Source organism: Acipenser ruthenus, chromosome 7 (assembly GCF_902713425.1).
Source record: "Acipenser ruthenus chromosome 7, fAciRut3.2 maternal haplotype, whole genome shotgun sequence".
Lineage (NCBI taxonomy): Eukaryota > Metazoa > Chordata > Actinopteri > Acipenseriformes > Acipenseridae > Acipenser > Acipenser ruthenus.
Genome location: NC_081195.1, coordinates 16,767,754 through 16,781,371, shown reverse-complemented (window position 1 = coordinate 16,781,371; position 13,618 = coordinate 16,767,754). Strand labels below are relative to the sequence as shown.

Below are 13,618 nucleotides of genomic sequence, written 5' to 3'. Positions count from 1 at the left end.
GTTAATTCCCACTGTCGGGTGTATTTGCTTAAATTATGCTCTTGCCTCGCTTATTGAATGATCTTCGAAGGAACCCCCTTTGTGAGACGGAACACAATTGTCAATTTTGTAGAAATTGCAGAGATTATAATATAATTAGAATCAAATAGCAAGCGGAAAGGTAGATAAGACCCACAGGGCAACAAAAACATTCTTGTGAATCACTGTACCATAAAATAATTTGCTGAATGAGCAGGTGGGAAAGGGTTGATTCACCCATCCATTTAACTTTTCCATAACCACGTGACTGCATGCTACTTCCCCTGCTGTGCTAGCATTGTAATGTCACATCATTCAATTCCTGTCTTTACACGTTTTCCTCCCAAAAACTGACTGTCAATCCCGGCATTACATTCAATGTGACACCAGTCCTGACAGTCAACATTTTCTGAGGTAAAATGAAGAACAAATATTCCACCCAGTTTATTTGATAACCAGGTATATGTTGTAAAAAGATTTAGTAGGGTGTTACAAAACACACAATATTAAAAATCAAAAATCAGGGGGCTCCCGAGTGGCGCATCCAGTAAAAGCACTTGCTAGAGTGCAGGATGCGCTCTATAGCCTGGACGTCGCCGGTTTGAGTCCAGGCTATTCCACAGCCGACCGTGGACGGGAGCTCCCAGGGGACGGTGCTCAATTGGCCGAGCGCCGTCCGGGGGGAGGGAGGGTTAGGTCGGCCAGGGTGTCCTCGGCTCATCGCGCACCTGCGACCCCTGTAGTCTGGCCGGGCGCCTGTGGGCTTGCCTGTAAGCTGCCCAGAGCTGCGTTGTCCTCCGATGCTGTAGCTCTGAGGCGGCTGCACGGTGAGTCTGCAGAGTGTAAAGAAGCGGACGGCTGACGGCACACGCTTCGGAGGACAGCGTGTGTTCATCTTCGCCCCTCCCGAGTCAGCGCAGGGGTGGTAGCGGTGAGCTGAGCCTAAAAATAATTGGGCATTTCAAATTGGGGAGAAAATAATAATATAAAAAAAAAAAACTAATTGGCAACGACTAAATTTATTAAAAAAAAAATAAAAAAATAAAAAATAAATAAAAAATCAATATATCATAATACTAATTGTATCATTGTTTGTATTGGTTACAATACTAATAGCTTCACTGTTTGATTTTTTGTTTGAATTGCAATCCCTGTCATCCCAGGGCTGAACATTGCTGTGTCTCTCTGCTTCCGTACAGTAATGACAGAGTGCTGAGAAGTACTATGTTCCCCTCAAACAATTACATTATAGTTAGATTATGCAATTTAAAGGTATAGCCCTAACAAAAGTTGTCGATTGTAGAAGCACAGCAACGTGTAATAAAGCATAGTGAAAGTCTGGCAAAGCATAGGTGAGTATTCTAAAGCTCAGAGAGGTATGGTACATATGGTACAAACACAGCAAAGCATAGTCAATTATGGTAAATGCATTGTGTAACTATGGAAATAACATAGGAAAACTGCAAAAATGTGCCAATGTTTTATAAGCACTCCATAGTTTAAAACATTTGTTTTATTATAAGCCTGTATTGACAATATAAGCTCAATAGGTTAGGTGTCAGATTCAAATAGTGTTGATATAGATCTGCTGCCAAAGGAAAATAACAAGGCATAAAACCTTTTGTAATTCTTCAGGGACTGAGTTTAAAGAGATTTGAAATCTGTCCTGTTCATTTCTGCAGGTCGAGATCAAACTAGTTTCAACTGGATCCCAGTTATGATTATGAACTGGCAGAAATCCTGCTCTCCAAGTTGCTTTGATGGCATACAAACACAACTGAAGACTCTCTATTAACTGTCTATTAAAAATATATTATACATTCAGGTGCTATATTGAGATGAGGTGCAGTTTTGTGATGATATGCGTTCAGGTGCTATATTGAGCTAATGAAAGTGTTATTTTGTTTTACAGCATGCTTTGTTATAATTGTACTATTGTGCTTCAATATGTTCTTGTCAGCAACACTACACAGGCAATAGCGTTTGCTATCACCTGTCCCGATGATGCTGTCTGCTGCTGTATAAATTATATAATGAACCGCATTTGTGCTTTTTTGCATAAAGCCCTGTTATGTAAATGGATTATTCTGTGAAGTGCTTAGCTTGTTTTTCATCTTTCTCTTCCTGCATTGGCTCTTCCTTCCATTTCACATTAGTGTATTTGATTTGTATTAGATATAATCTGTTTACTAAAGTTTGCTATTAACACCAACAATCAGCATCTCAAATATATACATCTACATTTTAGCCCAAACTACAGGATTTTAAAATTCCAACTCCCTGATGATTTCTATCAGTGTACTAATTAAAATTGCTGTTTTCTGTTAATCTACAATATATTACAGTGTAAGTAGGTTCAAATGCCCTTTCTCATTCTTACATTTCCCTTGTTATTGTTTGGTGTTTGCAATCTATTTTAGTGGTTCTAGGTTTTGTTGCTCCAACATTGAGTTACTATCATTTTACCTTTACGTGGCTTTGAGCTTGTCTGGAGAAGCGTTAGCCTTCATGATTCCGTTCAACTCTGGACAGAGCATAGGTGGGGCTGGGCGGTCACAGTGTCATATGATTTGAATGGAATGAGGAAGGCTGTTCAACCCTGGCACTTAGGATTGCCCAGACAAACTCAAAGATTTAGAGAACAAATATTGGAGCAACAAAGCACAGGACAATTCAGAATGGTTGAAAACAATAGAGGAAACATAAAAAATAAATGAAAATGACATCCGAAGTACTTACTCTTAAAGCAATAGAATATACCAGACAATTGTTCCCAGTGTTATACTATATATTTTCATTGCAATTAACAAATTATGAAAGTATTCACTGATTAATGCAAAAGTCATGATTGTATTATAAACACAATCCCAGACCTCCAGATTTGTACTTGAAAAAAACCTCTATAACTCTCAGAAGTGAAGATCATTCATTGTACACAGTTCGACTGTTTGAATGTTTGCTTTAAAATGAACAACTCTTTCCATTCTATAGAACAGAGAGGTTTCAACCGGGAATTATCATCAGGCAAATATTCCTACAGAATAGTTTGAACAGCATGCAGATTATCAAGAGCAGATCAGAGGCATCCTGCTTCTCCATGATGGCGCTATATTACTCTATTGACAGTGTTATGGCAGGTGTTGCTATAGTGTTTTCTCCGGTTCTTGGAAAATAAAGACATGTTGGGATCAATCTAAGATACTACCCTTCCTAAAATGTACACTTGCAGGTTTATGTACAGTTTCAGTTCCTAGTCCCAGTTTGTTTACATTGACAAAATTCATGTTAGCAGCAGACACAAGGTTCCACCCTTCTTTCAGCTTCTTGACCACTCTGTGACTACACTCCTTCTGGAACCAGCAGCAGCAGGGGGATATGAATACTGTATTTAAACTCAGAGAAGCATAACAGAAATGTAAACAAAGGAGCAACAATCTCCTTTTTTCTTTGATGACCTGTTTGGTGTTTTTTTTTATATATTTAATGCTATTTGTATTAAATATGTAAAACATATACATTGCACATTGAAAGAGCAGAAACTTAACACATTTTGTCTCGCAGCATAATTTTCATAACAAATTCTTCTTTTGTGGGTGCCTAATAATGTTATCTTAGCGCCATCTAGTGGTCAAGCAAAAGAACTGCAGTGTGGTGTAATTCCAAAATGTTGAGCCATGCATATGCTATGTATTATACATCTTTACATTAGTACAAACACAGCATTCGCAATAATAAAAACAAGAAGTTTCACTAAACTATGTATTTAGTTTAATGTGCCCAGACATTACATTATATAATAAATATGCAATCATGTCATTCATATTTTGTGCAATTGGTGAGACAGATTGTGGTGACAAAACTGTCATTCCAGTTCCTTCTAAATGTATTCAGCTGGATTGAGATCAGGAGATTTTGGTGGCCATGAAAGATAGCTGAAGTCTCTATCATGATGCTTTAACCATTTCACAGAATTCTGGCACGGTGGATGGTGCACTATTGTCTTGAAGGGAACTGTTGCCATCAGGGTTCAAGTGCAGCATTGTTGCAGGTACTTGATCTGCAACTTTGTTTAAGTTAACTACGGCACTCGTTTGTGCTTTCAGAGTAATGCACAGACCCAGGGTAAACCAGAAGAACAAGCCCCACACGACAGCGATGCCAAACCCAGTTGGGTGGACAAGTCTTAAAGTGGCCAGTTTAGTGTACATAATCACTTATCCACTTGAGATGAAATTTAGGACATCCTATAGCACATACTAAAGAATGCAGGAGGGGATGCATGCTACTGTTATAATCACAAATGCTGGAGAGAAGCACATACACTGATGGAAGATAAGGATGGATTGCTACATCTCATCAACTGTTGAGCTTGGAGGCCAACTGAAATTATTTTAAGCACCCATGTCAAAAGTTGAAATGTCCACAGGCTTCATCATTTGTCTGGATAAAGCAAACACTGAATACAGCCATGTCTTATACCTCTTAATTGAAGCAGTAATTCTTGAAAGTTTATTTAAGGTCTTCTCTGCAGAAGGTTCCTGCAGGTGTGTTCTACTTAATTGAAAAGCAGCTCAAGACTGGGGAACAACAGATTCATTTCCTTTAACATCTGACTGATCTGAACAAAAATCTGAAAAATTAAATTATACATGATCAGGACATAGACGTAGATGTTCATATGTTGCACGACTACAGGATTGTACACAGGACATATGCAAAATCCCAATCAAAATACTAGGATCATTTTGAACTCATTGTAAATTGTAGTCAGTTGAGTGTGCCAAGACTTATCTTGCATAGCACACAAACGGAGTAAATAACCATACAGCTTGTTTCACTTGGGAAACCTACACAACTTGCTTAAATATTAACATTATGAATAAAATAAAGCTCTTAAAATGATCTCATCAGACATGTTTGTCAACAACAAATGTAATTGTTAACTATGAACAGGATTGAAATCAGCTTGTTTCAATATAATACCTGTCATGTAAGTGTGTATACAGTTTATTTGGGGGACCAAACACTACACAGGATATGACAGATTGAAAAAGCCTGAAATACCCAGGGCAGTTCACCTCATAACCCAGCCTTACCATTTTCCACACTCCCACTATCCCAACCACATCCTCGGACAGAGAAGCCAGAGGTCAAATCCTTCATTTTAGTTAGCTGAACTCTGGTCCTGTACACAAAGAAAAATACTACCCAGGTCTTAACTTTAACATTGTGACTCATTTTCCTTTTCCATAGTATTTTTTCAATCATTGAAATACCTGAGTTTAGTTTCTTACACAATTACTTAATATTTGTATGTTCAAGTGTTGGCATTAATTGAATTTTAGTATTTTGGCAATTCAAAGGTGCGCTTTATTATTGAAATTATATACACCGCTTTCCAGCAGTAACACAGCTATACATCACAACTTAATCTGAACAAATAAAAAATCCTATTTACAGAGTGTTGAATTATAAAATTCACATACAATACTAACTCCACAACACAAAAGGTTGACATGCAGAGAAAGGAAAAGGATATAAAACATTTATATAGACTGAAAGAAAAGTATCAAAGTAAAACATAAATCCATTATTGTTAGATTTCACAAAAAGGAAAAAGGAATATCATTTGTCCAAGGCAGTTAGACACTCTTGATTGTGTTTGCAGGCAGGTTGGTTTTATCCAGGTCCTCAAAGTAAGGGTGGTTAAGGGATTGCTTTGCGGATATTCTCTTTGCAGGGTCGTAAATGAGGGTTTTCTGCAACAAAAAACAAAAAAAACAAAACACACATTAGAAATTCTAAAGCACCAAGCCCTATTTGCCAAACAGTTAAGTATTTGGTATCTCTCTATGACTAGGGACCTACCTAAATCGCGATTTCGCGGATTTTGTGAAATTGAGGGGTCACCGCGAAATTCACCTCTTAGGGGCCAATGCATACAAACAAGTACAGAGAGGAAAAAAAAAAAAAGAAAACTAGTTTAAATGAACTACTGCACAACGCAAGTGACGCAAACTACGTATCTTCCTTCTGTAGATGGCCCATTTTTTATTCCTTCTTGTTGTTTTGATTTAGTTTGCTAAAATCTAGTTTTCAGCATTGGAGGTAAAATAGTAGAAATGGACGACAAAGAAAGCAAAGTATATTTCAGCTGATGATCGTTTCAAGATATTTCCCAAATAAACTACATGCAGACTGAGGTAATTGTTTTCCATATCTTAATGTGTATTTGGAGAAAATACGATCGATCGCTATTTAGCTTCAGAATCACACATTAAACAAAAGGCTACTACAGAGGCTGCTGAACAGAACGTAAAACAAACAGCTTTCAGAAACCAAACTGGAAAGTCAGTCCAGACAAGAAGTATTCCTGTCTGCAAGTTAAATCAGTACTAAAACGATCCAGCACAGCCACCTCGCTTCAACCTGCTGCTTACAGTTGGAATTTTCGACCCGAATAGCCACGTCTTCTTTGTTTTGACTCGGTACTAATAAAATAAATTATTGGATGGGACAAATAACATGACAACGAACGTGCTGCATACATTGACTTTATTAAAGTATGCCAGATGCCCGCCCTTGTGTAACCGAGTTTTGGGGCTGTTTCTAATCGATTTCCACATCTGTATAACTTGGCAAAGCTTTGCCTTAACTTCCAACCAATTCAGTGGATGCAGACGTGCAGTTAATCAATGTATGGGCAAGTCAACTGCAGGGGGATGCTGCATACTCGCCTTTAACAAATGCCAGCACTGTTTTAGTAAGGAAGCAAGTACCACTATTTTTTAGGCTTTACAGTGTTCTGAAATACTGTCTACTTAGGTTTATTTAATGTTTAAACATGTCCGCGAAATCCTAATTTTATTCCGCAACATACCCGTGAAATAAGTAAATTTACCGCGATTTAAATAGACCCCTATTTATGACTGCTTGACTGAGCAGACTTAAAAGCCCAAATAAACACGTTTTTATTCTAGATCAATTTTTAACCCCCCAAAAAATAAGACCAGAAAAAGTAGACTGTTTTATTTCATTGTATTTACTTTAAAATAAACAACTGTAAAATGTAAAAGGATCTTACCGCTAACAAGTCCAGGCCGTCTTCATCTAGATTTTTCACAAGGGATGACAGACTTCCTGATTTCCACTTGGGGAACGAGTTTTTGTAATCTGGCAAGGACTCCACATCTGGCCAAACATCATTGTTTGGAGTTCCCAGAGACCTGTCAAAATGAAAGAAGAACTTGGGAATCAGTATTCAAAAGGAGAGTTTACCTGCACAAATCCCCAAGTATTTCATTAAAAACAGGGCTAACAGTACCCAAGAGGGGAAAATACAGGGGGATAGTTACAGGTCTATCAATTAGGATTCCACTACATCTACATACAATGTCACCCATTAAAAACCCAACAGCCTCTCAATAACCCAGCTAAAAAATGATATACCCAAGAACTTTTGTACTCCATTAAATCAAATAACCAATTCCATGTCCACTAATGGACCTGAAAACACAGTAAAGCGAGTTGCCTTATGAACTACAAAGAGACAAGGCCTGAAAAAAATACCCAAATCTTTGATTGCTGATTCGTGGCTTAATTGACCTCAGGCAGCATATAACTGCAACAACAGTTCATTATTCCGTCTTCGGTCAATGATATCATGATACAGCATACGATATTGGTCCTTATTCCTATGTTGGGTGACAAGTGGAATCTCCACCATTCACTTTAATTAGGATTTAAAGTCATGTTATCCTGCGATAACAGCACATGGTAGAGTTTGGATAACCAAATGCCACAAAGACCCCCATTCAGAGCACAGCAGTCTTCCAGTCAATTACTGGTTCTGTTGATCAAACTCAAAAGCAGAAGCAGCACACGGTGACACATGACGTCTCCTTTGCTACTAATAAAGCGTATCAGTAGAGGCAGCTTGTATTGATTTTTGGGGCCGATGTGAGTGGTGTAAATGGGATTTCAGATATAAAATGAACACCTCTGATTTTCATAACCAGCCCACAGAGTAATTACCATAAAACTTAAATGAAACACCCCTGGCGTTTATTTACAATATTTGCCAGCAGACCCTGCCCGTATTGGAGACTGGTGATTATTTGAGAAGGCGTTTATATTAGATCACTTGCTTCATGTGGTCATTGAGAAGCCGCTAACACACAATCTTGTAGCAACATCGTAACTCAGTTTAAACATTCCAGCAACTTTGTTAAAAGGTTGTGTGTCAGTGGAAACTAAGTAACAGTTTTGTTTTAAAACAAAAATTACATTGTATTGTACACCCTCAAGTATAAAGCGAAAGTATTACGTTCTTTTTATATGCACTGGTTAACAAGAATAAGTTACGAAAAACGTTGGAAAGTGAACAAGCAGAAGTACAAATGTGTATTTAAAAACAGAATTAGATCTACCATTGTTAATAATAATAATAATAATAATAACTACAAGTTAAATCCACTAAAGACAGCCCAGTAAATATCAGAACACAAGAAAAGCAAGTAGTATCATTATCAAATAATCTATTGTTTAATCTCTAACTTGTACATTAAAATACACCAAGAGGTTTGTATCTGGCCTACTTTCAGCATGCTTATTTTCAAAACTTTTAATAACATAACTGCATTAAACAAATATGCATTACATGTAGGCCTACCTTAAATGTTTTCTATTAATCCTGAGAGTCACTTTCATCGCTGTCACTTATTAGCCGTTCATTACGCTCAAGCTCCTCATGTTCCTCAGCTTCAATGGCAGACGGGCCCGGCGTTTATTTACAATATTTGCCAGCAGACCCGGTGCATATTTGAGACAGGTGATTATTTTAAGTTTTACGGTATTTACACGGATTTGTGAATGGGTGTACATATAACTGCCAAATCCCCATTTAGTAAGTCACAAAATCAGACCCAAATATTAAACTGATTTTTTGTGGTTAAATAAATCATACCTGAATATTCGGAATAGCTGGTCTATTTCCGAGTCTCCATGGAAGAGGGGTTTCTTCGTGGCCAGCTCTGCAAATATCGTTCCAACGCTCCATACATCTACTGGTGTAGAGTAACGAGCAGAACCAAGCAATACTTCAGGGGCTCTGTACCACAGCGTCACCACCTGGGAGGGGGAAGAAAACTTACTGTGAGCATTCGGGGCAAAGACCTGGGGGCCTGTTTCTATAGACGCATACAATGAGCTGCCACTACGACAAATGTTGCGTTTCCATATACCAACACTCGCATCACTCGTTCTAAAACCATTCGTAATTTATCACCATCAAATTTGTCATCGTATAGATACGAATGGTCACTCGAGTTTCTTGCGTATGGTTGCTAAACAAATTGCGTCTGATGCATGCTGTATATCTACGACACAGAGCCTGAGAATTGCAAAGACTTAGATGGTCAGCGCACATAAATTACGGTTGAGCAGCGTGCCAGTTAACCAATTTTAGATAAACAGCAATAACACCCTGAAGACAAGCTACGTCAAGGAGAACAGACTGACAGTGCTGCAGGACGCCAAGTGCGGTATTCACTAATTCTGACAAAAAATACCTAAGTGGTAGCCTACGCCCCAAATAAGTTGATATTTGTTTCACCTACATTTAGTTTACATTAAGATTAATGCAAATGCCATTAAAAACAGCACTTTGTGCTGTGAACACATTCTTTAGTTTATATTGTTGATATACATCTCCTGCGGTTAGGGGCAGAGTTACACTACTGCCTGGACTAATTGGTTTACGGGGTGGAGTGGCGAGGGGACTGCCTACGCTGAGAGATGTGGAGATAAAGAAAAAAAGCACATGTATAGTATTTTGGTAATGTGCGTGCAAAATAAATCACTCAAAAAAAACTGCCTGTGTGGAGGCTACTACACTTGTATTTCCACTTACGCACTCGTGATATATTAACAGGAACCTGATCTCAGCACCATTCACTACAATATGCACGGTCACCATTAGAGTACTGAAATGTAACATTTAGGACAGTCAAGAAACATGTGAACTTATTACAGCTATTCACTTGATCGAACTACTACTGGGGGCATGGGGCAACTTCTTCCCTTGAGCGCTCACGTTTCACGTGATATGACAATGTAGTGTTCTAGTTTGGGATACCAAATGTATTATGAAGTGAACTCAAAACCAGACTAACATTTTCCAGTTGGATTATGGCTCATAAGGGGTTGTACATGTTTACACAAACAATATACCAATATGGGAAAAAAGTGGATGTATAAAATCACTTGCCTCATGAGTATAAACTCTTACTGGAATTCCAAAGGCTCTGGCCAGTCCAAAATCTGCCAGCTTAATTACTCCTTTATTGTCTATCAACAAGTTCTGTGGCTTCAAGTCTCTGTGAAGAACCCTTCGAGAATGGCAAAACACTATTCCTTGCATAATCTGGTAAAGGTAGCTCTGTAGGAATGCAGAAAGACAAAGTTAGCCAGATTGCTTTGCCTTTAAACAATGTTATGTTTAGACAAAACAAGAACTATACATACAATGAATAGTGGTGTAGGTAAGGAGAAACTAAACAGGTAAAAGGTTAGGGATGTAGGTTTAGAGGACACATAGGTTATCCTTTGTTGGGCCATTTTACAAATAAAAAATGTGAATTTTACTGCAATCGGTGGCATGTACCCAACCTTAAGTGAATATGTACAGCTGACCCGGTCTCTTATGGTATGTGTGGGCGGGCGAAAGGGCCATGAAGCTAAGCACTTCACACCTTTACAAGCATCCGATCCATGTACTGGCCAGAAGGTATAGAATCCAAATATTTCTTTAGGTCCATCGAAAGAAATTCAAAGACAAGGTAGAGTCTTGATTCCTGCATGAGCACATCCTGAAGACTGAACAAAAATGGATTTAGTTTTACCTATTGTTAGATGACATTAGGGCCAGCATGGCTATGTTACAATATGGCTGCTCTATAGTGTTAAACTTCCAGCAACTTTTCAAAGAATTGGAGCAAAACTCAGTGATGTGAAAATGGTACTAAAGATAACAAAAGCTTTAAAAATAAATAAATAAACAAAAACATAACTTATCCCAAATGAAATGTGTATAACGACTACACTGCTTAATCTATTGTTAGGAAGCAACACTACAGTCTACATCGTTTTAAACTCACAAATTTAAAAGACATGCATTCGATACATAAATTAAGCACAAACAACTCCCTGTCCCTTAACATATAGTATATAGTTATTCAATTATAACTCACCAAACTATGTTGGGATGTTGTAGTTCTTTAAGCAGAGATATTTCTCTGATGGCTGTGCTGGGAACGCCTTCCTCCTCACTTTCTAGTCGAATTTTTTTCATGGCCACTACCTGGCCGGTGGCCTTATGCCGGCCTTTGTATACAACTCCATAGGTACCTATCCAAAGAGGAGAACATTAGCATTCTCAGCATGGATATCCACCATTACCTAAATCATTTGTACAGGACTTGCCAAGATTAAACTCCAAAATCGTAACCATCATTCAACCTTCAAATGCTTGGATGTACATATCAAAAACAAGCAAAATTACAGTGCTATTTTGGTAAAAGAGCAGGGCTTACTATAACAATATTTCATAATGTATACCCTTAGCCTTTTATGTAAAACGTCAGTATAACTTTTAACTATTTGGGTAGTCTGCAGTTTAGTGCCCCATCTTGTTAAGATTCCACTGCTGTTGACAGCTTGTCAAATGCAGTTCAGCAGACCGAAGCAGTCATGCAATATTGGATGCGCAGAACTACAGGTTTTCCAAACTAGCATTTAACTTAATGTTGAGTTAGCAGACATCTAGCTTTATTATTTATTGAAAACATTTTCATTCCGAAAATAAGTTTACAAACGAGATGAGGCCAGTCGGCCCACCTTGCTCGTTTGGTTGTTAGTAGCTTATTGATCCCAGAATCTTATCAAGCAGCTTCTTGAAGGATCCCAGGATGTCAGCTTCAACAACATTATGGGGAGTTGGTTCCAGACTCCCACAATTCTTTGTGTAAAAAAAAAAAAAAAAAAAAAAAAAAAAAAAAAAGTGTGCCACCTACTTTCTGTCCACATAAAATACATAATTATGTCACCCAAGATATAAAACTTACTTACTTTTTTGGAAACAGTAACTTGAACAATCTAATCATTGCAGATACTCACCCTCTCCAATTTTTTCTATCTTCACATAATCATCCATGCTTTCTCTAATAAAACCACAAAAGAATGCAATAATAAATCATGTTACAGAACTGTCATGCATCATGAACTTGTTTAGTTTTGCTGCCTTGAACTTGAACCCTCAGTTTCCTTCCTTCAGCCCCACAATAGACAGCACAAAAAATAACAGATACAATATGAATGGAATCCAGACAAAGTCTGAACGGTCAATAAAATAAATTGTAACAAAAAGCAGGTAACATACGTTCAGTTTTACAGTGGTATGCATTACATTACACAGCCCAGTTTGTCTACATTCCCGGAAGGAAACTTCAGCAGCAGGGTAACCCCATCCCCTCCCCATGTAACTTGACATTTAAAAACAGGAATTCGATTCCCAATGAAATAGCCTGTCCACAACACCGATTGCAAATGTTATAACAACCCTGCTTTGTTTGAGAGAGGAGAGAGGAGAGAGGAGGAGGGGGAGGGAGGGAGATGCTTTGACGCGCGGAGATCTAGTTCGTTATTAAAATATTAACTTACAAATTGACAAACTTTGCCTATTAACAATAGCTAGCGGACGACTTTAAACTCAATGTTATTTTCGACTGAACTAAAACAATGACAAGAAATAAGCGCAATAATAATAAAAACAATTGTATTTCAATTTCGTAAGGTACTTACTGGCCCATCAAGACATGACTAGGCCTGACATATTAATGCACGATGTAGCCGTGTCATGATTACACATTATAAGGAATCAGACCATTTCATTTTTTTTTTTTTTTTTAATACGACAGCGGCTTTTTAATATACTGTCTGTATTGTATCCCGTATAAAGTGGCGTACATAGTTTCACATTTTGTCAAAGTCCAAACAACAATAACTGTACAAATCTAAATCAATGTAACAATAAAACGTGCAGAATGTATAGCTAAAGCCGATTAAATACATATAAAAAAACCTCCATATGTAATAAGAACTTTAAACATATTTACAGTACAACCCAGACAGTATAGACTTCAGCACCAAAACTAATCGTAAAAAGTATTATTACCGAGATATATATACATATCATTTTTCATACAGAAAAGCATAGTCCAGTGATTTTAATATTTTTAAACCGTAAAAGGAATACCTACATAGAAACATACGCTTGTCCCCACGGCTGCTCCTGGAATCTTCTCGTCTCTCCAGTGAATGCCTTTCAAACTGACCGCGTCGCTGCTGCAGTTTAAATCCAAGCAATCATGGACGTCGATTACTTTCAAAGGGACCAATCAGAACGTAGCCGCCCAGGCGCGGGAGAGAGATTTTAAAACGCGCCGAGAAAAATAGACGCGTGCGGTGCCGAAACCAAAAAAAACATAAAATAAAATAAACCTTGCATTATAGTTTTAGGATCTCTCCGTAGAAGGATATTGTG

General features: G+C 37.9%; 1 protein-coding gene across 1 annotated transcript; it reads right to left on the bottom strand.

Annotated features, from left to right (window-relative positions):
* Positions 1–5,365: 5,365 nt before the first annotated feature.
* LOC117415121 (cyclin-dependent kinase 1-B) lies at positions 5,366–13,458 on the bottom strand. Its single transcript, XM_034025100.3, has 8 exons — positions 13,335–13,458; positions 12,193–12,236; positions 11,268–11,424; positions 10,770–10,893; positions 10,286–10,456; positions 8,984–9,147; positions 7,103–7,244; positions 5,366–5,777 (listed from the first exon to the last, which is right to left on the bottom strand). The coding sequence occupies exons 2-8, from the start codon at positions 12,227–12,229 to the stop codon at positions 5,661–5,663; spliced, it is 912 nt and encodes a 303-aa protein (XP_033880991.1). The 5' UTR covers positions 12,230–12,236; positions 13,335–13,458; the 3' UTR covers positions 5,366–5,660.
* Positions 13,459–13,618: the final 160 nt, after the last annotated feature.

What these genes read in the sequence shown, in the direction of transcription:
- LOC117415121 (XM_034025100.3), bottom strand. Translation starts at nt 12,229, where the DNA reads ATGGATGATTATGTGAAGATAGAAAAAATTGGAGAGG. An exon ending in TGGATCGGATGCTTGTAAAG is followed by an intron (nt 10,457 to 10,769) that starts GTGTGAAGTGCT and finishes GCATTCCTACAG; the next exon opens with AGCTACCTTTACCAGATTAT. An exon ending in TAAGAGTTTATACTCATGAG is followed by an intron (nt 9,148 to 10,285) that starts GCAAGTGATTTT and finishes TCCCCCTCCCAG; the next exon opens with GTGGTGACGCTGTGGTACAG.